Source organism: Coffea arabica, chromosome 2c (genome assembly GCF_036785885.1).
Source record: "Coffea arabica cultivar ET-39 chromosome 2c, Coffea Arabica ET-39 HiFi, whole genome shotgun sequence".
Classification (NCBI taxonomy): Eukaryota; Viridiplantae; Streptophyta; class Magnoliopsida; order Gentianales; family Rubiaceae; genus Coffea; species Coffea arabica.
The window spans coordinates 7,495,576-7,523,103 of NC_092312.1; the positions used below are offsets into that span (position 1 = coordinate 7,495,576).

The following is a 27,528-nucleotide window of genomic DNA, read 5'->3' on the forward strand; positions in this document are numbered from 1 at the left end:
TCATAAATGATGTCGAAGTTGCCCTGAAGTCGACTTTTCCATTTTTGCTGATTTGATCATTTTCTCTTTTAGGCGGAATGCATTGTTTATCAGACCTTGTTGCGAGTTACAATCACCACAACTTCCAATGTTTATGAGACACACCGTTGCACGGGTGGATGAAACTGGTGTGGATGGACATTTTGAGTTTGACCATGTGGAGGTTGCCCGAGCCAACTGGCTGGACTTTTTTATATTTTTTTGACGTAACGGTACATTTAACCTAATTTAATTTACTCTTACACCTACATAGGGGAGTCTTAGAGCAAAGGTGACCCAACTTTGAAGGGGAAGAATTTCATTTGGATATCAACAACTGGGCTGACACGTTAAAATACTACAGAGAGTGTTACCAATCAACCAGCTGTTGCTCAACCTGGGCCACATGTTTTGGCTAATGGACAACTGGATCAGTATGCACATGGATAACACTGTTTAGATGTTCCAGCTAATGGACATCTGCATTGCATGCATGGTGGATTGGGCAACGGGCTTCTCAGTTCATTTGCTAACGGACTACCCAATGATCCAATTGGCCCATTAGGTGCGAAAGATGATGGTCACCTGCCCGACCCCTTGAAGAACTAGAAAATTATGGGCAATCTTTACCTAATTAAATGCTCCTCTCAACCTGGGTCCAATTGGCCCATTAGCTGCAAACGATAATGGCTACAAGACTACCTAACCAAATCTAGATTCTCTAACAGTCTAACGCTCACCAGAATGTAGCGTGAAAGACAGAGGAGGTCTACATTTTACGTCTTCGTAGCCAAGCAGTATTCAGAGTCCCAATTTGGAAATTGTTACCATCAGACTTCACACACTTTCGGACCATTTTGCACGACCATCTATTCCGGGACCAAACAACCGAGCACTTGACATACGATGTAATTTTGAAGTTTGAAGGAAACACGTCGCGAACGAATATGTGCTCTGTCTAACATTAAAACTTCTTTAGAATAGCAGTAAAACAAATCTCTCCGCTATTTCTGAAGATAACCACGAAATTTTACTCAAGATACAAATTTATGTGCAAATTCAGCAGTCAGTCATTAGTCACGGACATAAGTTATCAAGTCCTTAAAAGGGATGCAAGCGTAAACATGTTTCTATTGTTCTCCCCATCCAAGAACAAGCAATAGCTAGGAGAACCGACAGCAGCCCTATCTTTGCTATTCTAGACAGAGAACACAAACAAACAAAAAAAGGCAATTCATCAGCAGACATCGAAATTATAGCCTGATCAAAACACATCTCATATTTGAGATAACCTTTTTCCCCTTTGTCACCCTCTTTCACAGAGAGAAGAGAAGAGGGGGAGGGGGAGGAGGGAGGAACAGGTAACCACTGTCACCACGTGTGCTCACTTGTGCATCACAAACTTCTTCGCCAACTTGGGTTTCTTTTGAGGATGGCTCTGCCAAAACAATGAAGAACAAAAGCCATTAAGTGTCAGTGGCTGGAAGGAGTTGCATAAAGCACAAATAAAGGGATTACCTTCTGCTTTTCTAAAGCTTCAAAGTTTGTTCTCTCTGTCCACTTGCTCTTGCGGAGTTTGATTGGCCGATTTCCAACATATTTACCTGAACGCAGTTGTCAACAACGTATTATTGAAACAGTCCCACATTTGAAATGACATTTCTAATTCATTGCAACATTTACACCCCACATCTAAACAGACAACACACTCCAATTAGAAACTAGAAAAGCCATATCTACAACAAAAGTTGCCTAAAAGGAAAAAATATCCTCTTAATGGAAGTCTATTCAGTCCTCCGCCTTTCAGCAATGGGTGTCTAAGCAATTTCTTTCTTCCTTCAGTAGTTACCAGCCATTCTTTTCTATTAGTCTGAGCATGGCATGATTCATTAGTTGGCAATGAGGAAGGAAACCAACTGCCTTCATAAGGGAATAAGTTTCTTATCAACGATAAGTACTACCCAAACAAGAAAACGTTCTTACCATTTTTAAGATGAACAGCCTTCCCTCACAGCTACATAATTTAACAATAAATTGAAGTGACATGAACCATGGCAAACAAGCAAAACCAAAAAAGAAGATAATCAGAGACTCATTACTCACCATTCATTTCTTTAAGCGCTGCAGCAAGGTCTGAAGGGTTTGAAAAACTTACAAATCCATAACCTTTGGTTTTGCCAGTCCGCTTATCTCTTACAACCTGAACAGATTAATTTTGAGGAGGACCAGTCAACACTTAAAGGCATCCTAGCAAATCAGCATACAACAGATGCCTGGACAGATAAAATAAAGATGATCATTTAGGCACAAATGCAGCTTCCGAAGGGATAGTACAAGCAGCTGGAATTACCAATCTACAGTATGATACAATTTAAAGTTTGAAATGCAACTCCAATAAACTGCAGACTGCGCCCCCTCCCCAGCCACCTTTTGCCTTAATTCAACCTTAAATATCAAAGAGAAAGTTACCAAAAAAAAACCAACACTACCACTATTATTAGCACATCTGACATCACTTCTCTGTGTAGCAATCTTGACAACAAAACACAACCCTCAAAACAAAAGCTCATATCTTTACAATCCACAAAGAATTCAGGGACTCATCTGGTCTCAATCCTTGCAAACTGCAAATATCATGAAATCTCAGACCAAAAAGAGTTCTACCTTAATGAATACGAGACATTCGAGGGCTCCATGCACTTCAAAATAATATCTGAAGAGGACATGCAAAGTGCTCATGTATATGATCCGAATAAATAATGTTAGATGTAAGAGAGCCGAAGTATCCTTAGATAACTCACCCTGGCCATGTTAAAAGATGGAAATCTTGAAAATGCTTTGGATAGAACATCATCATTCACCTCATTACCAAGATCACCACAGAACAAACGAGAATCATCTGCACAACACAAACATTAATACTGAAGGCATTAATACTAGCAAAAACAAGATCAGTGAAGGAATTAAGACAGGTGAAAATTGTCATAAAAAATGACGAATGCAACCACATAGGGAGTAGAGTACACGAAACTCACTCTCTGGCCAATCTGCAAGTGTAGGATCCTCCCATGCCTGCCCTGCTGCCTTACGAGGTACTGCTTTCTTCTTAGTCTCGGCCTTGTGCTCAATCTCACTACTTGCAAGCGCAGCTTTCACACTCTCTAGCGCTTCAGGTGTTATTGTTTGTGCATCCCTTTGAAATAATTGCTGGGCCTGTCCACCAAAACTTCAGATATTAAGAACTGACTGGTTTAACTTTAAATATTGCCATCATTCCTCTTCTTCAAACTACAGTTATACCTAAATTAAGATGCAAATATAACCCACAAAAAAAAAAAAAGAACTCTTGCCCACACATACAAAACCCCTGGGTCACCAAACTTCCACAATAATATCAGGTACCACACGACAACTTTCCCCAATATTTTATTTGGCCCACCTTTGCACCCTAAAATTTGTGAAATCCCCTTCACCTTCTACATTGCCCCCCTAAAAACTAAAACATCCGCCACTATCATATCAACTTAAGTACATAATCACACCTCAACAATAAAGAACGTCAAAAAATTTAGAAGAAAAATATTAACCTAAAGTTCTTCTAATGTCTAAATTCAACTTCCTCGTTCAATTTAGGAAGTTCTTCCTAAATGAATTAAGCCATATATATAAATGAACAGACCGGGTATTTTACCGAAAAATTGGACTTCCTGGTTCCTCCACTCACATAGACAACAATGGTATACATATCTCGACTCCTACCAATAATTAAAAAGATCAATTGTTTCTCATCATAGCTGCTGACAAGGGAATTCAAATGTCAGGGGAAAAGGAAAAAGAGCCGAAATCACTCGTGCCCTAAAACTCTCCAAAAATATTCCATCCAAAATTCATATAAAAAAACAACGTGGTTTAATGATTGGATATAGAAAAGTTCGCACCTGTTGATACTGAGGGAGGGAGTACACGGTAGGGACTGTAGCGGGAGCAGGATAAACGTGGGGAACCGCAGGAGGAGGAGCAGGAAATTGCGGAATTGAAGCGGCAGCGGCAGCAGCCACATAGGTTTGCGGCTGTTGTAGGTGAAACGGAGTCGGAAAGTACGTGCCGGTAGTGTAGGTGAATTGAGACGACGCCGCTGAGGATGAAGAAGAAGCTGCAGCAGCCGATGTCGACGACATAGCGAAACCGGATGTTCCCACCTGACGACGGCGTTTTAATGTAGTAGTAGCGTAATACGTGATAATGAAAAGCTCCCGCGAGATTTGAGAAGCGGGATCAAAAGTTAGGGCTTCGTTGTTTTTCAGCGCTAATTCGACTTAATATTTCACGAGGAGGTCTGGAAAATTGGGAAACAAGTCAAGGGGAGAGAGTCGATGGAACAGAGAAGTCTACAGACTACACTGTTGTATTCTAGTGATTGGAAAGGGGAATCCGATTCCTTATTTAAAAAAAAAAAGATTAATTGCAATTTGCCTCCCGAACTATCATTTGTTTTGCAGCTTGTATGATTGTAAACTGTTAATTATAGCACTTTATATTACTCTTATATATATATACACACACTTTTTTTTTTTTTTTTTTTTGTCGATAGTCACCATGTACCCTTTCCTACTCTAGTCCATTTTAGGGCTCTAGTCTATTTTAGGGAAAAGCTTAATAAAGAACCGACGAGAACTGAATCAATGTCAATACTTACTTTCATTCTAATCTATTTTAGCGGATAATCTCAACTGAGTCCAATAGAGAATCGACGGGAGTACACGCCCATATGAATTTGATAAAAGCAATATATAATGACAAAGTGATAGGAAGTACGGTTTGGATCATTCACACTCCATCTCACCAAGATTTTTTAAATCATTTATGGTAATCAACAAACCCAAATGGCTGCTGGTATTACCTTATACCATAAACATGTACTAACAAATTTCCTAACTAGTTGGATACCAACCACTCATGACAAATATCTTTTCAACCAAAAGACTGCAATTGTCCTGCTAAGTCAAGTTTCTTTTCATTTAAATATATAGACCAACAAAATTTAATAGTATTTAACTTAATTGACGGATATACAATATATTAATAATAAAATATAAGTATTAAAAAAATACTAAAATTCATCATTTGAAAGGGTATAGTGCAGGGTTGCATACCGCAATCAACTCAAAATAACACGTTTTTTGCAACCATAAAATGCAAAAAAAATATGTGTTGTAACTTCTAAAGGCCTGTAGTGTTGGTTCATCAGATTATGTATCCGGGGAGTTTGCGGAATTGATTCATGTATCCGGGGAGTATCATTTATTGTTGAGTTTTCCTATTTTGCCCCGTGAGGACATAAGATAAACACAAAAAAAAAAAAAAAGGAAGGTGAGCTTATTATAAAATTCAAATATTATCATCCGCCCCGATAGTCATTAAACTCTAACATTCAAAATTTTGCAAATAACTAAACCCCACTAACTCATATCCGGACACGAAATAAAAGAATTCGCCGGATCTTGAATATAGATTATTGTCCAAAACATCAATTTCGATGTCAAATACTTTAATAATTCCAATGTAATTAGTAAACAGGCGATGATAAACAAATGTTTTTGGTATTTTGTTAATTTAAAAGGGTAGAACAATCTGTCATGAATAACTATCAATAAATGACTAAAGATATTGAGAAAATTTAATATTAGAACATTTTAACCATATATGAAATTCATTTTTTAATCTCATTTAAATAAAATGTCACGTAAGCCCTAACTGACAACAAATAGGTGATTGAAGAGTATTATTACATAATTTTGTTACATTTTTTAATTTTTTTCTAATAGAAAAAGGATGAGATTTAAGAAACGGGAAGGAGAAAAAGGGATTTGAACCATCTTGAAACCTCAACTTTAGTTACTAAACACACAATTTTATTATTTGACATATCTTATTTGAAAAAAAAAAAACATAACTTATCTGAAAAGCAAGGCATAAAGAACATACATGGGAAGGTAACATAAGATTCTTATAATTTTTAAAGGGTTAAATTTAAAAAGCCCCTTTGGAAGACACCTTTTTCTCAACTTTGCCTCTTCCAATGTCCATTTGCACCAATTCTATTCTTGTGATATTACATCTGCCTCAATTAAGTCCAATTAGCATACGAAATCGGGCCCTGTTTGGCACTGAAGTTTTTTTGCCAAGTTTGTCTGCTACAGGTTTTTTAAAAACTTTAACTACAGTAACCTCAAAAAACTTTTTAAAGTTTTTAAACTATACACTTCAAAATATTCAAAAATTTACACACTTTAAAAAACTTATACAGTAAGTTACTGTAAAGTTTTAAACAAATACCTAAAAAACATACTTGTCAAACGGAGCCAAAAACAGGCCATGTGCCTTGCATGCGCTATTTGTAAATGGATGAAATTGCCCCAAAATAAACTCAATTTTTTAGGTACCTCGACACATATATGCATGATCAAATAGGAAATAAGAAAACTTTTTTGAAAATGACATATTTTATATCCTCAATCTCTTTTTTTTTTCCCAATAAAATAGCTACTAATGGATATTTTCAAAGAGGACCTACATACAAATCCAGCGACAAATGACTCAATCGAGAAACTATCCCTTGGTTTTTTATTTTTTTTTAACCAAAAAAAAAGAAGTCACTAAGAAATCTTATGGGGTAATTTGGAATAAACATGACATTATGTGCATTAGAGATAAGCATAATCATTAAAAATTGGGATTTTCTGTGTAAACTGGACTCGATTGAGGAACAATGCAACAGCACAATGAGAAAATTGAGGTTATTGAGAGTCCAAGGAGTAAAGTAATAAAAATACATTTTTCAATGCGGTATTTTTAAACTAACCCATTTGTAAAGTACTTAATATGTGTATGAGATGCCAACTTACGGTTTAAGTGATATCATACTTAGAAAAAAAAAAAAAAAACCAATAAGCTGAGCAATTAATCCTAACGTTTCTATCTCCCTAGCCCCTATTTTCAACATTTATTACTTCACCCATATTATAGGTTTAGCTCTCTTGATAACGTTTCACCCAAAGAAGTTAAAAAAAAAAAACTAAATTAACGAACAATTTGTCTAATGAGTGCCCTATTTGTTAAGACATACTTCAGGTGTTATGTTTTTGAAAATATAAGATTAATTAAGAAAAAATAAATAAATATGAAGGAGGGTATGTAAGATTAAACAGGTGAAATATATAAATATAACAGAGAATAATAATTGTTAGTATGCGTATAAATATATTGTAGATTAGGTGAATATTGAGCATGTTAATGTTCAGGACACCTGCTAAAAAAACACATTAACAAAAATGTTGTTTTCAACATAGAAAGTACATACATGTATAGGGTGGTGAATGAAAAATCCTGATTAATTAATTGCATTGATTTATTGATTGGCACTATGTGTCACGCATACGATGATGGCGTTTTTTAACAGGTGCCCGTGCATACAAATAATACTTAATTTATTGCATGAGTCTATACACTCGTATTTATTACACTCTTGTATTTGGACATTCTTTTTCATATTAATAAAATTGAATCTACACATGAAGCTTTTCATAATGATTACCCATGAAGTGCTTGTTACCTCCTAACCAAACGATATCATGATTCATCACATGATTTTTTCTTATCATATTAATAAACAGCATACTATGTGAATCATCTTATGCGAACTTAAATACTGTTTAAGGTTATTTTATTGGCAAAAGATACACTGAGTGCAATTTAACAAGGATAATTGAACATTACTTTCTATAAACACCGTGTAACATCCGGTGAAATGAAAAGTTTTTTTGAGATTACATATTGCTGACGTTTAACTGTTCCATACTCAAAAAAAGGGCATTTTCACTCTGTTTCTCTTTCAATTTATGATTATTATGAATTAGCTAATATGATAACCAGGCAGATTTATTCTCTTAATCACTTCCTCTCAAAACACTAGAATTTATATGCAAGCTATTATAATTTTCTAATGAGAGTTTGAATGCGCACTTTCATAGTTATTGTCTCCTTGGCTTTCTCGATTTAGGTTCTACTATTTCCTAAAAGATTCGCATTTAAAGGGCATTGTTCGTTTCAAACTTGGTGCACTTTTAATAGGTGATTGATAAAAATCTTCTCTATATAGCTCTATTCTAAATATTTCTAACCCCAGAAAAGGATATTCTCGCTCTATCTCTCTAAATTATTATGAATGAGCTAGTATAATGGTCCAACGTCCTTATCATCTGCATCACTTTCTCTATATCCACCACAATATAACCTTTTCAAACCAGCCCCCAATTTTTACCTATTCCTTAGATCTATGCCCAATAAAACCGACACATTTGTCACCGTCAGAAGATGTAACTAAAGACGCGACGGATGGTTTGTCGCACCCTTCTGTCCTATTTTTTTTATTACTTTCATATTTTCTTTCTTAAATATCATATTTTAATTTTTTTCACTTAAGTTTCAATAATTATAACTGAGTAATTTAATACACAAAATTTAACGAACTCAAATAATCAAAATAGAAGGAAAAATAGATTTTTAATGAATTTCCTATTGAATTTTGTGATTTTTTATTACATGTCACCTTTTTGAAATTATTGTATTTATTTTTTAACACGTTAGTTAGTAGTTATTTGATGGTAAAAAAAATAAAATTAAGACATTCTTACCCGTTGTTCACTGAACGCCTGTCGATCCAAAGAAAAAGGAAAAACCATTAATAAATATGGGATGGATAAAATCTTATTTTGTAAAAGGCTTATGTAGAATATCATAAATGTTTTAGCTGGTTTTATTCGTATTTTTCTGAGCACTTGCTCAACCGTCGTGATTTTTTCTCATGGCGTCAATTTCTCAAAGTACAACAATTCATTTCACGGATATATGTTTGGCCCCCACAATTGGTTAAATATCTTTGACTGAAATATGCTTTTTTAGTTCACAAAATAATACTAATGAAATATGTACCTTTAGATTTAGGACGGGTCAGGGTCGGGCCTTCATTCCACCCGCACCCCTTGGCCTATTTGGCATCGGAATCGCGGCCGCCATAACTCACTCACGCGTCCGCTCCCCATTGAGAATCTCAGAGCCAGAGACCAGGGCAGAGACTCACCCCGTTCAATAAGAAAAACTGGTAAGTGCGAACAATTCAATAAGTCTCATCTAGGCTCAATTAAATTTAAACCCCCATAAAAATAAATTATTCAATAACCTCCCGTGATTAAAAATTAATTAATGTAGTACTACTAATCTAATGCCTTCCTTCCTTGTTAGATCAGGTCTCTATCGTCATTGGACCACTTCATAAACCCGTACCCACTCCACCGAGAAAAAGAAAAACAAATGCCATAACAATTTTTAATAAATATAGAGAGAGAAAATAGATTGTTACAAAGGGCAAAAGGGAAAAAAAAAAAAAAAGAAGGTTTTTATCGTGACAAAATTGGTCACGCACGCGGTGCTTAATAGAAAAAAAAAAAAAAGGAAGAAGAAGAAGGTTTAGGCAAAACTTATGGGTGCCCACGGTTTCTGTTGTTGCTGGTTGCTTGTTTTTGTAGACGTAGAGAGTTAGTTTTGTTCAATTCATTTAATTTTACGACTGACAATTGGAATTTCGAAACCAATTTTCAAATCTTGTGCAGACAAATCCAATTTCTTTCTATTCTTTTGGACTCATCAACCCTTATCCAGACTTGACGTAATTTTACATTGCCCCAGCCAATCTTGAATATAAAAACTGGGCTTTTTTAATTTTCATTCTGGGATAAAATTTTTGTGCCATGTTACTTTTCTTAGCCCAACATTAGGGGTTTCTAATTACTGTACTGTGGATAAATCCGAAGTTGGAGGTGATATGGTGGTCAAAGCAAATAGTAAATACAAAAGTTAATTGGTGGGTGCCCTCTCAGGAAGTAAGGTTAGGGTTATATCTGCGCTAGGGTTAGATCTGTTCAATCTGATTCTGAATTTTTAGTTGTCTAATTCTAAAATTTATGAGGTTTAGACTTATGAGTATTTAAATGCAAAGATTTTCTTATGTGGGCTGCTGATTAATATTTCTATTTTATGGGAAACTGATTTCTTGTGCAATATTTGGGTGTAGTGAATTGGAGTCTGAGCAGCTCTAGGTCAACGGAGAATTAGATCTTTGGATCAAGAATTTTGTAAGCAATCAAGATTTTTTTTCTTTTCTCTTTTTTGTTGGGTGCCAAATTAAAAATGTTTTTTGTTCTTTATCAATATTTTTAGTAGCAATCATGCTCAGAATTTATGGCTTTTTCTTCTTTGTATTTATATAGTAAATTAATATGGGATGTACCCTGTGCAGTTCAGTAAGTTCAGGTAGTTATTTGTAAATGCAGAAAATCTAGGTCCAAGGAAAATTAAGCTGGTATTAATCATTATCATTATGCACACGTACATAAATTCTTAGCAGTTGGATTCTATTTTGAGAAGAGCATAAGCTTGAAGTTTTAGGAATAGAAGGAGAGAACGTGTAAATGCTATTGCTTTGATATGTCTATTTGAGGTTATGAAAGTAATATGGGCAGTTTACATGAATATTTGTCTACACTAATTATATGTCAAGCTTAGTGTAATGTGTGAATTTTCTGCCAGAGGACTTGGCCAGCTATTGAGCACTTAATCAGATTGATAGCCAGACAACATGAGTTGGAGAAATCTTTGGAAACATGTAGGCGTAATTTTCCCAATGATTTTTTTATACTATGTTTTTACAGATAAATCCTGTATGATGTCTGCTGATTTTAGAGCAATGCAGCAAATCAAAACAAACTTACAGAGCTGTCTGAGATGGTGTGAACTTCTTGTTGATTCTAGTTGTTTTCTGGCATTTCTGCATTGCTTTAGTGATTAGATTATGAGAAAGATCCTTAGGAAGTTTGTCCTGTTATAAGGGCTCGTAAAAGCTTGAGGAATGTACATGGCCTACTTTTTGTCTGATTAGGAAGAATACTGGGATTTTCATTGCTTTTGACTTCTGTTTAGAGTTCCTTGTTGTTGTGAACCAAGCTGAGTGTCAAAATAACCTTGTCCTACAATTGTAGATAGGATTTTGTGGCAGTCTCACTTATCTGCTAATTCACTGTTTCACAGTTCGTAAGCTGCAACATCTAAGCTACCTTGCCCTGTAGTTGCTGTTTTTGTAAATGTGTTTTAGTGCTTTATGGGGACAAGTATTAGGGTGGTTCTTTAATCCCTGAAGAGTAAAGAGTTAAATAAGTAAAGACTGAGGGTATTCTTTCTTTATTTATCTGTTGCTTTGGTTTTCCCGTTGTCTATCCTATGTTTTGGGAATGGTCACCTCAATATTTTCTTGACATAGTTTCTGGCTTCAGTGTTGATGGTGATGGGAACAGAACTTGTAAGAACTTGTATTAAAGAAGAAAACATGGATATTCCATCCATTCCACCTGGGTTTGAGTCAATTGCTCCATTCACTCTGAAGAAGGTGGAAGATAAAGATATAAAAGTGGATCATTCACCATCTGCTAGTGGTTCTGAATCACAGTCAACCCGCATGGAAATTGAAATTGAATACAGCAAGGAAGGTAAAATTGCAAAGACCCTCAGGCGCAGACCTTGGATAAATTACTGCCATCTGGATAACAGTTCAGGGGATGAATCTGACTCTGAGCAGGTTTTGGTATTGTTTTAAAATTGTTTTCAACTGTATATTCCTTTTGTGCTTGCTTGAACATTGGATGTAGATCTCCAGGTTTGCATTAGTGTATAGTTTCTGATATTCAAATTGCATTTGCAGAAGCTTTTAAAGTCCCGGCTTCCAAAAGGGGTAATTCGTGGATGTGATGAGTGTGTCAACTGCCAAAAGGTTAGTTTTGTGACCTGATGGTTCTTTTGGGCTTATTCTCATGAACAATGCTTCCTTAACATGTTCAAAAATTCTCCATGTATGTGGAGGTGTATCTGATTTCTTATATGCACCCTTTTTTAGAAAATATAAGAATATTTACATGCCATTAGATCTTTAGGGTCACTTACAATTGTGATTTGAAATGTATAAATCTGCATTGCTTACACTTGGAAAATTTTTGTCATAAAGTTTTGTTTGCTTTCTATGTCAGTTGGCGAGGTGCTGGTTTTTTATTTTAGGTTGGAAAGAGCTTGATATTTCAGTCATAATATTAAGAGTCCAAAGGTTGTATATTTTGCATTTCCATGGGTTCACAGTTTGGAAACTTGAAAACAGGTAACTGCTAAATGGCGTCCTGAAGAAGCATGCAGGCCTGATCTTAAGGAGGTTCCAGTCTTCTATCCATCTGAAGAGGTCTGTTTTTGTCACGGTTGTTTGATTGCTCTTTCATTGCTTCATACATGATCCTGACCCGACATGTTGTTATCATTGGGTCCCTGTTTGTGTTGGAGTTTAATTTGTTACTATTCGCTTGCTCCTGCGCTTGATAATTGACTGGCTTTATTGGATTATTTGGTACAGGAGTTCGAAGACACTTTGAAATATATAGCAAGCATACGTTCTAAAGCAGAAGCATATGGGATTTGCCGCATTGTGCCACCCCCCTCATGGAAACCTCCCTGTCCTCTCAAGCAAAAGCATCAATGGGAGAATTCAAAGTTTTCAACTCGTATTCAGCGGATTGACAAACTTCAAAATCGGGATTCAACATTAAAGGTGTTAAAAGTTAATCATCAGAAGAGGAAGAAAAGGAGAAGATGCACTAAAGCTGGAGTAGACCATGGAAATGGTAGTGGAGACACTAAGATCCCTGGTGATTTTGGAATGTATGAGGCTGAGAGATTTGGGTTTGAACCTGGTCCAGAGATTACTCTGCATGCGTTTGAGGAGTATGCTGATGATTTCAAGACGCAATATTTCAGCAAAAGTGATACTACTTCGGACCCAGGAGGAAAGATGAACATGACCCTTGACCAGCGGGAACCCTCAGTGGCGGATATTGAGGGTGAATATTGGCGGATGGTAGAGAGACCTACAGAAGAAATTGAGGTGCTTATCTCGTGATGGATTTTGCATGTTTTAGGATCTTTAGAATTTTCTCCTAATAGCTTTTTGTGAATCTGTTCTTTTCTCTTCAGGTGCTTTATGGGGCTGACTTGGAAACTGGAGAATTTGGCAGCGGGTTTCCAAAAAACTCTGATCAAGTTGGCTCTTCTTCTGATGCAAAGTATGTGACTTCTGGATGGAATTTGAATAACTTCCCTAGGCTCTCAGGTTCTGTTCTCTCATATGAGAGCAGTGACATATCAGGTGTCCTCGTGCCTTGGCTCTACGTAGGAATGTGTTTCTCATCATTCTGTTGGGTAAGGATTGGTGTTCTTCTTTAATTGTAACAAAAATAATGGAATTGACTGCACCTAGAAACTCTGAATGACATGGGTAATCTTTCAAGGTTATGTGATATACGACTTAGACATAAGTAAAGCACCTGGTAGTTTATGCTTGTGGGATTACCATGTGGGAACTACAGTTTTCAATTTGGATGGTTCCAAGTTTTCTTATTTTTTCTTTGTTTAATGTTCATGTTGTTACGATCTAACAGCACGTTGAAGATCACCACTTGTACTCGTTAAATTACATGCACTGGGGAGCTCCAAAATTGTGGTATGGTGTTCCAGGAGCAGATGCTCTGAAACTGGAGGCAGCTATGAGGAAGCATTTGCCTGACCTTTTTGCAGAACAGCCTGACTTGCTCCATAAATTGGTTAGTAAGATTTTCCCTCAATGCAGTAACACTTTAGCTGATTGTTAAAAATGTTTCATGTTATGGACTTCATTCTGATCAGCTGCTTTCTGTTGCTTATTTTTACCACCTTATGATTGCTTTGGAATGGAGTTGTTTCCCAAAAAAGACAGGCCTTTGTCACTTCATGTTTTCTATATATTGATCTTTGAGCATTTTAAATTAGTCTTTCTGAGGGCTTTGTGGTACTGTGCATTTAGTCAAGATCGATTACCATTTACATAGAATCCTGGATTACATTCTGGTTATTGTGATAATTTTGGTATATATCTACATTGTCGGACATTAAATAGTTAGTTTGTGAAATTTTCCATTATATTTCCTTGCCCTGCAATATTTCTTAGTTGAATTTGTCAGTGTTTTTGAGTTCTTTTTATTGTCTTTGTGACTAGGTAACTCAACTTTCTCCTTCCATACTGAAAGCAGAGGGAGTGCCTGTCTATCGATGCATCCAAAATCCTGGAGAGTTTGTTTTAACTTTCCCTCGAGCGTACCATGCAGGGTTCAATTGTGGCTTTAATTGTGCCGAAGCAGTAAATGTAGCTCCTGTTGACTGGTTACCTCATGGCCAGAATGCTATTGAACTTTACCGTGAGCAGGGCCGGAAGACATCGATATCCCATGATAAATTATTGTTAGGGGCTGCAAGGGAAGCAGTAAAGGCACATTGGGAACTTAGTTTATTAAGGAAGAACACTTCAGCCAATTTAAGATGGCGGGATGTGTGTGGTAAGGATGGGATCTTATCTAAAGCATTGAAGGTGAGGAATTTGTATTTTTTAGCTCCTTTACCTCTTAGTGCTTCTCATTGTCTTTTAATTTTCAAGCTGTGGTCAGTAATCTATGACTATTAGTATGGAACCAGTTACTGAATGCCTTTAAGCTGGTTACATGCTTCTTCTGCAGCAAATGAAATATGTAACTTAAAGGATGTTTGTTTAGTGACAGTTGGCCATGCATTACAGCCATCTCTGCTCGGATCAACTGCTAATTTTTTTTTTTTGTTTGTTCCTTTGGCCTAGTCACGAGTGGAGACGGAGAGGGTTAGAAGGGAATTTCTTTGCAGTTCTTCACAGGCACTAAAGATGGAGAGCAGTTTTGATGCTACCAGTGAGAGAGAGTGCAGTGTATGCTTTTTTGATCTGCATCTGTCTGCTGCAGGTTGTCACTACTGTTCACCAGATAAATACGCATGCTTAAACCATGCAAAACAGCTGTGTTCATGTTCCTGGGGCGCGAAATTTTTCCTCTTCCGTTATGACATTAATGAATTGAATATGTTGGTTGAAGCTTTGGAAGGAAAGTTAAGCTCAATATACCGATGGGCAAGACTTGATCTAGGACTAGCCCTGACTTCTATGACTAGGGAGAATTCACAAGCACCTGGGCTTGTTGGTAAGGTATCCTGTACCCCTGAAGGAGCTGCACCCAAAGGACCAAATTTGCAACCAGACGCAACTTCTTTAAATGATCAGAAAGCAAAGGGAAATGCAGGGATTGTGAATACCACAAAGGCCATTTGCCCGCAAACTTTGCAGCCAGAGATAACTTCTTTAAATGATCAGAAAGTAAAGGGAAATGCGGGGATTTTGAATACCACAAAGGCTATTTGCCAGCCAACTTTGGTGCAAAAAGAGAAGCTAACTGGAGAGTTATTAGCTTCAGATAAGTTGAAAACTTTCTCCATCTTAGACAACTCTTTACAAAACGTTGTTGATGCAAAACCTAGGCAGCAGTTCAAAAGGGTGCCTTCTCCTGATGCTGAAGCTTGTTCCAGAGGAAAGCCATCGAGCACAGGAAATTCATTTTCTAGACCTGAAGTGAAGAATGGTTCACTTAAAGGGAATGATGATATTATACTCCTTAGTGATGATGAAGGAGAGGAGCTGAGCATGAAACTGTCTGAAAAAGCAGTGGGCGTTCCCAAAGAAAAGGTTAGTTGTTCTAGTAAGAATATGACATCAACAAATAGGACGGCCAATGTACCTTTGATGAGTCCAAAATTGTCCACCTCAGTGTGTGTAAAAGCTGAAGATCTTACACTGGGTGAGAGAAATCTTGAGCCGAATCTGCAAGATCATATTCCCCACAGTATTTCCTTAACCAATACAGGTGCTGATAAAAATACAGAGGGCTTTTCAGGTCAAATAGAGAACCGTCAATGTAACTTGCCAAGTGCGAGTATTAACTCTCTTCCTCCACAGCCATGTGATGGTGAGAAGGCTAATAATGAAGATAGGCTCATAAAGTTGGAAGTAGATGGCAACTCAAGGCCAACAGATAATTTACAAAACCTTTCATCTAATGCATCTGGATCTCAGAATAATTTGGATAGATATTATCGGCAAAAAGGTCCTCGAATTGCTAAGGTAGTTAGACGAATCAATTGTAATGTTGAACCTTTGGAGTTTGGAAAAGTGAGTCCTGGAAAGTTGTGGTGTGATAGTCGGGCTGTCTACCCCAAAGGTGTGAAAATTGTGAATACTCCTTGAAAGTGTTTATTATTAATTTTGTTGCAAAATTTAACGCTTCCATGGAGAGTAATCTCGTTTGTGCTGTCTTAACACAGGATTCACGAGTCGTGTGAGATATATAAATCTTTTGGATCCAACAAACATGTGCTACTATGTCTCTGAAATTCTGGATGCTGGAAAGGAAGGACCCTTGTTCATGGTTAGTAAATCTAGAATACAAATTTCTATTTTCATTTTTAATTTTATTTGGCTTTATTTGTCGCTGTTTTGTGGAGAAAAATTTATCGTAACTGATGTGGAATGCAACTTATTACGTCTTACAGCGTATTTGCCACATCCTTAACCTGTTTGCAAATGACTTCTACGTCATTAACTGTCTTTGTGATTAAATTGGTTTTTCCATCACGGGCTCTGCTATCGTTTGAACATCCTTTGATAAACAAAGCATGCCAAAACTGTCTTTTGCATATCTTGTTATTTTGTGGACAACTAATGCATAGGGTATTCAAAGTTTAGATAACTATCACTCAAAATCTGCTAAAGCTTCAATCTTCTGATTGCTCTAAAACAGGGCTCAGAGATATTTAAGATAATTATTGGGGCACGTGTTCTGTAACCATATTTTGTTCCTTTTGTACTACGATGTATCTCCTGGGTACCTGACGTCTTGTTCATTCTGTAAGATTAGAATCCTCTGTGATGGCCCCAACACTGATCGATATATAAGCTTGGCTTATGTATGCTGAGGGAAAATAATTAGATAAACTAGGCACGATTCCATTTTAGACCATGTCGCTAGGATTAAGCCACACCAGTAAATTATGGTACTTTATTTCTTGCTTAGGACCACATTGTGGGTGATGTGGCTTTTCTGCCCAACATAGCATTCATGCAGCCTGTAGATCAGGTCTGCTTTAGTATTGGAAGTAAATGGTCACTCCAAGCTGTACATTATTGTAATGTTGCATTTAGCCCGCAATATTGGGATTCTTAATTCCATTAGGACGTTCTCTGAAGCTGACAAATGTCAAATGGCATTGCCAGGTCTCATTGGAAGATTCTCCAAGTGAAGTATTTGTCCATGTTTCGGCTGCTAGATGCTGGGAATTGGTTCGTGAGAGAGTGAATCAAGAGATTGCCAAGCAGCATAAGTTAGGAAAATTGAAGCTCCCTCCTTTGCAGCCTCCTGGAAGTCTTGATGGCATGGAAATGTTTGGTTTCTCTTCGCCAGCAATTGTGCAGGTAATTTATTTGGTAACAAACGTAATGCTTGCTTTAAATCAAATGGTTTGCTGGAGGATGACAGGTGTTACTAATTAATGTAAGGCTCGAAACAGTTTTAATATATATAGTAAAAGAGCATCAACTATATCCTTTTTGTCTCACAAAAGATGTGCATTTTATTCCAAATTCCTTACCATTTAATCATCTTGTATAATTTTTTTTACAGAATGATGGAAATATTTACTTGAAATTTTAAAAGCCATTTGACGTACTAATTTACTGGAACTTTGTGCCATTGTGTTTCGGTACTCAAATTATAGTAGGCGTAGGCGTGCATGCATCCAATTACTAAAATCTCTCCTTTCAGTCTCCCATATTATTTTCTTTCATTGCAAATAGGTTATTCAGGCGATGGACCAGAATAGGGTGTGTACAGAGTATTGGAAGTCAAGGCCTCTGATGCAGATTCCACAACACGCTAAACCTCCTGGGGACACTGTGGGAAACTTGTCTTTGAAGACAGAAGTGTCAAATCATCAAGAGGCCAACCAAAGGCAGTCGGTTCCCGTTGCTGTTGATACAAAAATTACCAGCCTATTTAAAAAGGCTGCTCTTGAAGAGCTCCAAGCTCTGTACAGTATTTTGAGCAACAATAATAATCCGGTCAGTGGCCAAAACTTAGCAACTCGGCTTCTTACTGAAGAGGTTCATAGGCGCCAAGATAATTAGTCCACATTCTGAGTTTCATTAGTACCATCCCCAAGATGATCCGTTCTCATTTCTCATTGTTGAGTCTGGATTTCCCATAACAAATTCTTTTTATTTTTTTTTTCTTTTTTGTTCTTGAAACTTTGTAAATGCTGAGTACCATTTTTAGGCCACACATGACGGCTTCCAGTGGATCTGGCTCTCTCATAAATTTTGTACTTGATTGTACCTGAGACTGAGAGTCTAGTTTCGTCAGGTACATATTGGAATTCTGATAATCGCATTCTTTCAGGTGATAGAAAGGAAATTCACATTTTTTGAATCTGTGTCCTTTCTTGCTTTTCTTTGAAGTGGAATTCTGTACTGTCTTAATGTTAGCTTTATACAGGTCTTTCAGGTATATATATGGCTTTCTCTTCGTTTTTATTTTATTTTGTTTAATAAAATACTCTCGGCAATAAAGAAAAGAAAACAAACTCTCAAAGGTTTTACTTTTGGCATGTATTCACGTTATACGCTCTGATTCTGAAACCTCTAGTTATTGTTGTAGCGTAGCGGCAGGAGGTGCTCTACCCTCAGTTTGATTAGGCTATTCCCTTGGGTAAAGTAACTGAACGATTTGTCAGGCAGACGGGATACTCTGTTCATTATATCTGTTCATTTTTTTTTTATAATAGAAAATTACGTAGTTTCACTTATTAATACTGTTGATGTGGCACATAACATTGAATGTATATTTAGGCAGTGTTTGGTAAATGTGTTTCAAATTTAATTTTAGCATGGACGGTCTACCTTTTGAATTAACCAATGTTGTCGAATTTCATGAAATTCCAAAGTAGAAGACTATGGATGCAATTAGAATATTATTGAATTTAAAACTTATTTACCAAACACCCCTTAAATACGCATTCAGTGTTATGTATCACATTAGTAATATTAATAAGTGAAACTATTTAATTTTACATTGAACATGAAAAATGGACAGAAGATCCCGTCTGATTTTTCACTGTATCATACGGATCACTAATCATGGCCTTACATGGGCCGAGTGGGCTCGAGTCTAGGATTCTCTCCCTATCCTCCCTCTTGATTTTGGAACAACCGTCAAATGGGCAAAACCCAAAGACTTGGTGCGGTGCTCACTGATCTCAGACGTGGGCAAACAGATCCAAGATTGTGACAGGTGCTTGTCCTTCTCAACGAACAATAGTTCCTGAACTTGGACCGGGAAAGAAAATATGGTTGTGTGTCTGACTAGACTACTGTGACTAGAAAAAGATCCTTATCTCTTTCTTTGCATAGGTATTTTTTTCCTAGAAAATTTTTAAATTTTCTGTGAACACATCTTTCAATTATTTTTTTATCTCACATATATTAAATTATTACAGTATTTTTTTTTTATAAAACTCCAAAAAATAATAATCCAAATAAGGTAGCAGTGTCAAAACTAGACCCTTAATATTTGCATTCCTACACGTGACGTCTTGAAAAGATTTGAGTCAAGGTTTCACTCTCGAGTAAGAGTCGGACTCTACGGGCGCTTCTTAGACTGAATTCAAATTAGTTTCACTAAAAGTGAGGATAGCGGGCGCTCAAAAAAAAAAAAAAAAAACTTACCTCTTCTTCTAATTCTTACTACTGCCGATCAAGAGGACGAATGCATTAACAATTGATGTTAAAGCAGAGAGGCAAAAGGTCATTGCAAGTCCTAAATTCAGTGCCTACTTAAACTGATATATTCAATGTATGATTGTATCGAATAGAGTAAACTAGCAGCGTAGCACGTGTAGTGATGATTTCATTTTAGTATCCACTTTCATCTTCCAATATGCCCCCCCTAAAATAGAAATAAAAAAAAAAAAATCAAGAAGATGACAATAATGCAACTTATCCAAACAAAAACATCCATTCTTTCTTGTGAAATGGGCGGCAGCTAGCAGCGTAGACAATTTGAAGAAGTTTTTAGAAGAAAGGGCAAGGACCACCCTAGGCTAGACTAGACTCCACGGTACTGATCATCATATCATTTAGTGAACCAAAGAATTGATCGGCGGACAAGGGTACCCCTAATTAGAAACATACCTTAAATCCAAAGAAGGAAAAATTAGGGGCACTGTACGGACGAAGATCGAATCAGGGGTGACATCAACATTGTGACGAATCGGACGGCCCAATTCGAACCACGAGGGCTTTCTAAAGCTATCGTTCGTGTGAGCAACCGGCAACGCAGCTTCGTTTGGGGACGCGGCAAGCGAGGAGGGGAAGAAGAAAGCGGGCTCTGTTGCCCGACAAGCTGTACCGATTGACACGTGGTAGAGCACGCTGTCATTGTGGGGGCCCACTTTTAGTGCACGTGTCAATGCCGAAAGGGGCGTTTGGGTGTAGGCAACTTGGCCCCCCACCTAAGATTGCGGGATCTCTTGTTTGTACGGAGATGCAAATCCATATAATGCTACTTTACTTTAATAGTCTACTCAAGTAGTGTAATATTTTGGATTAACGTGCAAAAAAAAAAAAGAAAGGTTTTGAACTAGATATTTTCTGGAGTGTTTTTAAAAAATTTTAATGTAAACAGCATATATGAAAAACTTTGATTATAAATAGTTTTGAAATAGTTAATATATTGTACAAATAAAATATTTTTATTCATATATTTTTATAATATTTTATTTGAAAATTTTATTTTGGAAAAGAATGACCAATCCAAACGGAGGGATGCATATTACAACGTTGTAACCTTTTGTTTGGATTGCTTCATATTTTTCCAATTTTATTTGCTTACATCATCTTTACAATTTCCAATACACCTTTTTATCTTTTCAATATCTTTTTATCTCACATACATCACATCACAAAAAGTGCTACAGTAAAAATATCTCAAATAATCCCAAATAACTTACAATCCAAACAGACTCATTGATAATAACGTCAAGTATGGTGGTACGAATTTTTTTTTCTCTCTCCTTGTTATCATCTATCATCATTTCTTCCCAAATGACTTGCTGATTCTCCATCGCCGCAACGTACGGCAATAGCGGTCCGCATATTCTTCTTGCTTTGCCTTTGAAGTGCATAAGTTGGAAATTCGCAAACTACTATTCTTGGTTTTGCAGCATCTAAACTTGGCCGAGAAGTAGCTACTAGCTAGTGCTGCTCGCTAGTTTATACTAGGAAGCAATCGCCAGGCAGCAGGTAGCAACTGCTAACCCCGAGGCTCCCCCGGATCAGGGCTTCACGAATTTCAATTTAAACCAGTTTGTCCCTGAGGTGTATATAAATAGATGCATGATGTAAATAAATCTGAACAGGGCATAAACAAAAAGAATTGTGATGTTAAAAATTGGAAAATAAATATCTCTCTCCCTTGAATTGATTTGAATTGACGCTCACCCGCACGCACTCCCCTTCTCCTTCATACTCAAGCTTGAACTACTCTACCCTTTTCACAAGGCTTTGTTTTGATTGCATTTTTTTGGACTTTTTTTTTTGTAGAAAAATTACTGTAACGATTTAATAGATGTGAGATAAAAAGATTATTGGAAAAGACGTCCATGAAAAATGTAACAATTTTTTGAAAAAAAATTGCAATCCCAACACTCCTGACGAGCTTGTTTCAAGTTGAATAAAATACAGACATGAACATTTTCACTCACTAGACTGAGTTTGTTTGGATAGGAGTTTATTTGAATGATTTATTTGAAATAATTATTGTAGCATTTTTTGTGATGTGGTATATGTGAGATAAAAAGGTGATTGGGATTTGTGAGTCAAATTATTTTTTTTTCAAAACCTCTCTATCCAAAAGAGTTTTATGTTTTTGAAACAACAATCACAATATAATACGTTTTAGTTTGTTTTACGGGCTCAACCACATATCTACTATAATCTTCTTTAAATGCCACAAAATGCAAAGCAAAGCTTTGTGTCATTCGCTTTTGTCTTTTGTTCAAAATTTCAGTTTTACTTAACCATAAACTTCTTTTTTATTTCTCGTGTGTTTTGTAGAATTAAGAAGATGCGCTACAATCTGCAGGTTGCATGAAAGTGAGGCCCTTTGTCTCTCCTATTCACAAATAGTATACATTATGAAGCTTGTTAAAAGTGATGAGGCGCATTCATGTCTTTGTTCGCTCTTCTTGTTTAAGAAGCTTGTTGTTCTGTGCTATTAAACCAAACTGCCATAGCAGTATGAATTAAATGGATCGATGCCTAGGTTTACCATTATTTAGTATCTGCACTAACTAGACTAACATTTTTTAGACCTAAATCATGACTGGTTCAAAAAAGGGTACATCAACTATTCGACATCCTTGTAAGTGTCCTATTGCATTAATATTTGTAACCTTTGGATTGTAGTTTATTTACCAAAATATATTTGCTTACATCATCATTACAATTTCCAACACACCTTTTTATCTTCCCAATTACCTTTTTATCTCACATACATCACATCACAAAAAGTGCTACAGTAAAAATATCTCTAATAATTCACAATCCAAACAAACCCAGATATTGTTAGCAATTGGCTAAAATAACTTCTGGTGCTCATAGAAATAGTTGTTGGTCTTATGGATAAGGACCATAAGGTCATAGGGCTGTTAAATGCACACACACTTTTTTCTTTTTTTCTTTTTTTGTCAGCAATGATACATTTGTATAACCTACTCTATTCTAATATAGGGGGGAGATGGAGCCTAAGGAGACTGTGATAGGAGGTTAGTTGGTATATAGATCCAACTAAACCAAGGAAGTGTTATGGCACAACCTTTAAATTTTTTTCGCGGGATTTAAACCCCTCCTTGCTGACCACTGAGTCATTGGCCCAGTGGTTGCTAAATGCATATACTCAATACAGTAGATGTTGATGTACGATCGCTGGGAAGTGTAAAGGCATCTCTTCTTAAAACCAAACATAATTTGAATGGCTTGAAGTGGAAAGTGTAAAGCAAAGACACATTTCCCACTTTAGGGTTGAAGATTTTAAAGGCAAAAGTAGTCTGCAGACTCCAATATTTCTAGTTGATATAAAAATGCTTGGCAGCTAGGTTGAGTTCTAGTAATGTTAAAGCTAATATGCTCTCTTCTCATTCTATTTTCGTTTGCAATTTACATTTAAAGTTGATGATTTTCAATTGGATTCGGAAAACAAAACCGGATTTTGGTTGTAGGAAAAGAAATAGATTATGCCAATTTCGCTTGCTATAAACCTATAGAACAAGAAATTGTAGTTTAGAAGAATGTCAAAAAATTCAATAAACCTAAATGAATAGCTAGAGGGCCAGCAGGATCAAATGTACAATTAGAAGCCTATTCTAGCTGGATCACCCCTTCCTCCTGACTTTTTCCTGGGGCTAAATCATCACTCTCACAAAAACAAAATATGTAGACTAGAACATTATTATCATGACTTATTAGCCATATTTCAGCTATTATTTAGAAGACTGGGATAATTTCAGAAACCTCTCTTGAGGTTTTTAATAATTTGACCTAAAAAATTACATATACCTTCCCTAAGTTTACTGTTTTGGTAACAAAAATTGATCAATGGTCAAAATTTCAAATGAATAGTCTAAAATACCCTCATAAAATTGTGAAGTTCATTTTACCTTTTTATAAAATTCTTTAAAAAATATGGAACATTCTTTAAAAAATTTCAAATCCACTTTCAACCCTCATCTCTACAAATTTAAACCTTTCGTATTACCACATCTCAAATTAGTACCATTATCACCATGACCGCTACCACAATCAATCCCTAAATTCTAAAGCCTCAATCTAAGTTAAAAAAAAAAAATCAGCATTGTTAAACACAAAAAAATTCAATGACTGCATCAATGTAATATCCTATCTTTCAAATATTGGAGTACCAATACCAGGTCAACTTTCAACTTACATATTCTTCTATTTATCTTTAAATCTTCCTAGCAAAGTTGAAATTAATTTGTAATGTATTAAAATTGTGTTTAGGACATATTTGGTTATTCCGCGAGCAAATCTTTTTTTATTTCTATTAAATGTCTAATTATGTGATGCTTTCATATGCACAAGATTAGAAATGAATTGTTTAATTGTATGACAAATATTAATATATTAAGATTATTACGATCATTTTGTAGGATTAAGAAAAATTGAAAACCTTAAAGGCATTAGGTGAAATTGTTAAAAACCTCGAGAGAAGTTTCTGAAATTATCCCTAATAGATTTGCCAGATGAGACTGCACCTGTGATCTCGTAACAAATGTCTTGCTTCCAATAATTCGCACGCTGGGTTTGAAATATGGTCCACCCCAAGATTATTGCTACTACAGCTAGTTGTGAGTTATTGATAGCTAAAACGTCTAATCAACTCCCAAGATTACGTACACAAGATTACTTGATAGTATATCCATTTGTAGTTTAGAAGATATTACCACTCTCCCTCCTTGTCCTTGAACAATAATATGGGACATCCTATTGGCAAGACCATTGACATTCGCTATCAGCAAATCTTTGGGCATCAATAAAATATTCTCCATGTGGAGAAATGTTGAGAGCCACAGACAACCAAGTTTCCCGAACAAATTTTGTAATTTAAGAGTGAAGGGCATGTAGACTGTAGAAGTAGGAAAAATTTCTCTCATACGAAAATCACTCTGCACTTAGAAAGATGCAACCACATGCATGAACGTTGCAACTGGTAAAATACTTCAGCGCTCTGTAAGTAAGTGTGATAGCAGCTATTCATCTTCTCATCAGTTTTATTTCCATACTTTCTGGTTCACTACGTATCATGAAGACACATACATGGATGGGGATGCAAGCTTAGTTTAAATCGCGAACCAATTATTGGACTAGGCCTCAGTTACTACGTAGTTACACTTTTGTTTGCTGGTAGATGGACAGTGCATGTATATGATGGAAAAACAACCAACAAAAATCATAACTAAGAAGAAATGAAGGTCAACCGGCAAATGCTTGCAATAAATGCAGGTGACACACGGGGCAGCCAAGAATTCGGATGAGTCTGGGGCCACTGGCACCTCTGTGAACTTTCCTACATTTGTTGCTTTATGTGGATGAGCCAATCAAATCAATTGCCGGATTTTTGTAAAATCACTACTACGAGCCAACAGAGGTTTACTTCTATCAAGAAAGTTACGTTGCGAATACTGCATCAAGGGGTCATCTCCAGTGGAAATATGTACCTGATCCAATTGGGTAATTTTATCAAAGGAGGGAACAAATCTCAACGATAAATTGTTAAAAAATTTGATTGGTTTGTGGTTTACCGGACTATAAATAGTGTAGTTTGTTGCCTAGTCAACCATTTTTTCATATTTCTACACCCATCACCTCAATTTAATGCCAAACATTATTGATCTTCTTGCCACAAACTTTTTGACTGTTCTCCATTCCTCTCTCTCTCTCTCATGGACTCCCTATAATTGTAGTTACTTCCCCTTTCCCAGGAAAGAAAAAAATCAGATGATGGATATTGATCATCAACTAGTGCTTTCCTTTCAATCAGCTAAGAAGGTAGTACTGGTGGTCTCCCAAGATGTTTGACTGGTGAAACTGTTGATGAGGCTCGGACAAAAGTCTCCAGACTGATCAGCAGCAAGATCTCAGTAAGAAACCACAGTTTCGTTCCACTTTCTCTGCAAAGTTAATCATTTTATCCTCACCTGACTTGTCCTCGTCCACCTTCTTCCCGATTCGCGTTTGTCCCCATTTTTTTACTCAAGAAAATGCAGCTCCCATGCTAAATTAAGTAGTAGCAGTACTTGTATCATCTATTGCTTGTTCAACATTCTACTTTTCCAACCCCACTTTCACCTAAAAAGACTTCTCTCTTACTCACATCTATCTCACTTGTGCACACAAGCCCACACATTATTATTATTTCTGATAATCAACCTAAGAGGAAAAACAAGTAATCAACCTAAAAGGAAAAACAAAAACAGGAAACCAAGTACTAGCTTGCAGTCCAAAACCCTAAACCAGAAAAGGAAAAAAAAAAAGTTACCAGATCCTGCAGCAACATTGCTTCGATGGATTTTATCACTACACCAGTGCCAGGCATTCCAATTTCTGGAAACATCAAGTGTGGTAGCACCAACAGCCAGCTGATTTCAAACTGCTTGACAATGTCACCCGGGTCAGCTCCTGCTCCTGCTCCTCTGCCTCCTCTGAGCCGTTACGAAAATCAGAAGCGCCGGGACTGGAACACATTTTGCCAATACTTAAGAAACCACAGGCCTCCACTGGCGGTTCCACTGTGCAGCAGTTCTCATGTTCTTGAATTTCTTCGGTACCTGGACCAGTTCGGCAAGACTAAAGTGCACAACCAAGCTTGCCCTTTTTTTGGCATCCCAAACCCTCCTGCACCCTGCCCTTGCCCTCTCAGGCAAGCCTGGGGAAGCCTGGATGCCCTCATTGGCCGCCTTCGAGCTGCTTATGAAGAACATGGCGGTCTTCCCGAAGCAAACCCTTTTGGTGCTAGAGCTGTCAGGCTTTTCCTGAGGGATGTTCGTGATTTTCAGTCCAAGTCTAGAGGGATCAGTTATGAGAAGAAGAGAAAAAGAGCAAAGCAGCAGGTAGCTATCAAATCTCCTGCGGGTGTAACTCTGCCTTGTGGAGAAACAAATGCTATGATTTAGTACTACTGGTTATTTGCTTGACTTTGGGAGCATTAATTACTCGTCAGTAGTAGTATAAAAGAAACTTTTAATTTGGAAAATGAGCACACAGATTGATATACCATGAATCTTTGTCATAGTGTGTATTTGCTGCTTTAGTTATAAGCTTATAGTAGCTGAATAATCAGGTTTCCTTTTTTATTTTTTCCTCTCTGTTGTGTATATTGAGCTTTCAAGAATTATGAAAAGCGATATTTCTGCTATAATTTTGAGATTCTCTTCTTTGTTACCAGTGGAAAATTTTGAGTGATTTGCTTTGTGATTTTGAGAACTAGAAAGAGTAAAGCTTGATGAGAACGGAATTGGTCGGAGTACCAATTGCTTGACGGTGCAACTGTTGATGGTAGAGGGTAAATTGATACGGTATGCTCATGCGATAGTATCACAACAGTAATGTTCTGGTCCATTATATCTGCAACTTTTTTTTTTCTTTTTGGACTATGTCTGCAAATCTTCGTAGCTTAGACAATTTTCGAACTCCAAATATTCGTTTATCTTCTTTATTCCTTATTATTTACTCTGTGATCGCTGATGATTTCAAAATTAGATTGCATGCAATGCAGAAGTAGCAAGATTTGTCTTAATCACAAAACGTTGGATTCATACACTCATTTAATTAAATTAATTTGAACCCCTGTTGAC

General features: G+C 36.6%; 3 protein-coding genes across 22 annotated transcripts; 2 read left to right on the plus strand and 1 right to left on the minus strand.

Moving 5' to 3' along the window:
- Positions 1-1,025: 1,025 nt before the first annotated feature.
- Positions 1,026-4,525, minus strand: LOC113725575 (uncharacterized). Of its 5 annotated transcripts, none has more exons than XR_003457369.2 (7): positions 3,957-4,524; positions 3,054-3,231; positions 2,820-2,917; positions 2,683-2,731; positions 2,122-2,218; positions 1,537-1,622; positions 1,026-1,456 (listed from the first exon to the last, which is right to left on the minus strand). XR_003457369.2 is itself a non-coding variant. In XM_027248823.2 (6 exons), exons 1-6 carry the CDS (start codon positions 4,194-4,196, stop codon positions 1,403-1,405), a joined length of 753 nt encoding a protein of 250 aa, XP_027104624.1. In that variant the 5' UTR covers positions 4,197-4,521; the 3' UTR covers positions 1,026-1,402. The 5 variants fall into 5 exon arrangements, 2 of the variants coding, with proteins under 2 accessions (XP_027104624.1, XP_027104625.1); XR_003457368.2 differs by lacking the exon at positions 2,683-2,731 and having other exon boundaries at positions 1,026-1,211; positions 1,311-1,456; positions 3,957-4,521; XR_003457367.2 differs by lacking the exon at positions 2,683-2,731 and having other exon boundaries at positions 1,026-1,216; positions 1,311-1,456; positions 3,957-4,521.
- Positions 4,526-9,109: 4,584 nt separating this feature from the next.
- On the plus strand, positions 9,110-18,530 carry LOC113725577 (putative lysine-specific demethylase JMJ16). Of its 16 annotated transcripts, none has more exons than XM_072074014.1 (14): positions 9,383-9,961; positions 10,148-10,208; positions 10,663-10,738; positions 11,390-11,710; positions 11,828-11,896; positions 12,275-12,352; positions 12,521-13,048; positions 13,138-13,362; positions 13,602-13,763; positions 14,195-14,563; positions 14,825-16,268; positions 16,372-16,475; positions 17,321-17,518; positions 17,900-18,530. In XM_072074014.1, the coding sequence occupies exons 3-14, from the start codon at positions 10,712-10,714 to the stop codon at positions 18,227-18,229; spliced, it is 3,855 nt and encodes a 1,284-aa protein (XP_071930115.1). In that variant the 5' UTR covers positions 9,383-9,961; positions 10,148-10,208; positions 10,663-10,711; the 3' UTR covers positions 18,230-18,530. The 16 variants fall into 16 exon arrangements, with proteins under 16 accessions (XP_071930119.1, XP_071930115.1, XP_071930117.1 ...); XM_072074015.1 differs by having other exon boundaries at positions 9,384-9,961; positions 11,390-11,704; XM_027248827.2 differs by having other exon boundaries at positions 9,384-9,961; positions 11,403-11,710.
- Positions 18,531-25,209: 6,679 nt separating this feature from the next.
- Positions 25,210-27,092, plus strand: LOC113725578 (protein LIGHT-DEPENDENT SHORT HYPOCOTYLS 1-like). The gene has a single exon (XM_027248834.2). The coding sequence runs from the start codon at positions 26,239-26,241 to the stop codon at positions 26,845-26,847; it is 609 nt and encodes a 202-aa protein (XP_027104635.1). The 5' UTR covers positions 25,210-26,238; the 3' UTR covers positions 26,848-27,092.
- Positions 27,093-27,528: the final 436 nt, after the last annotated feature.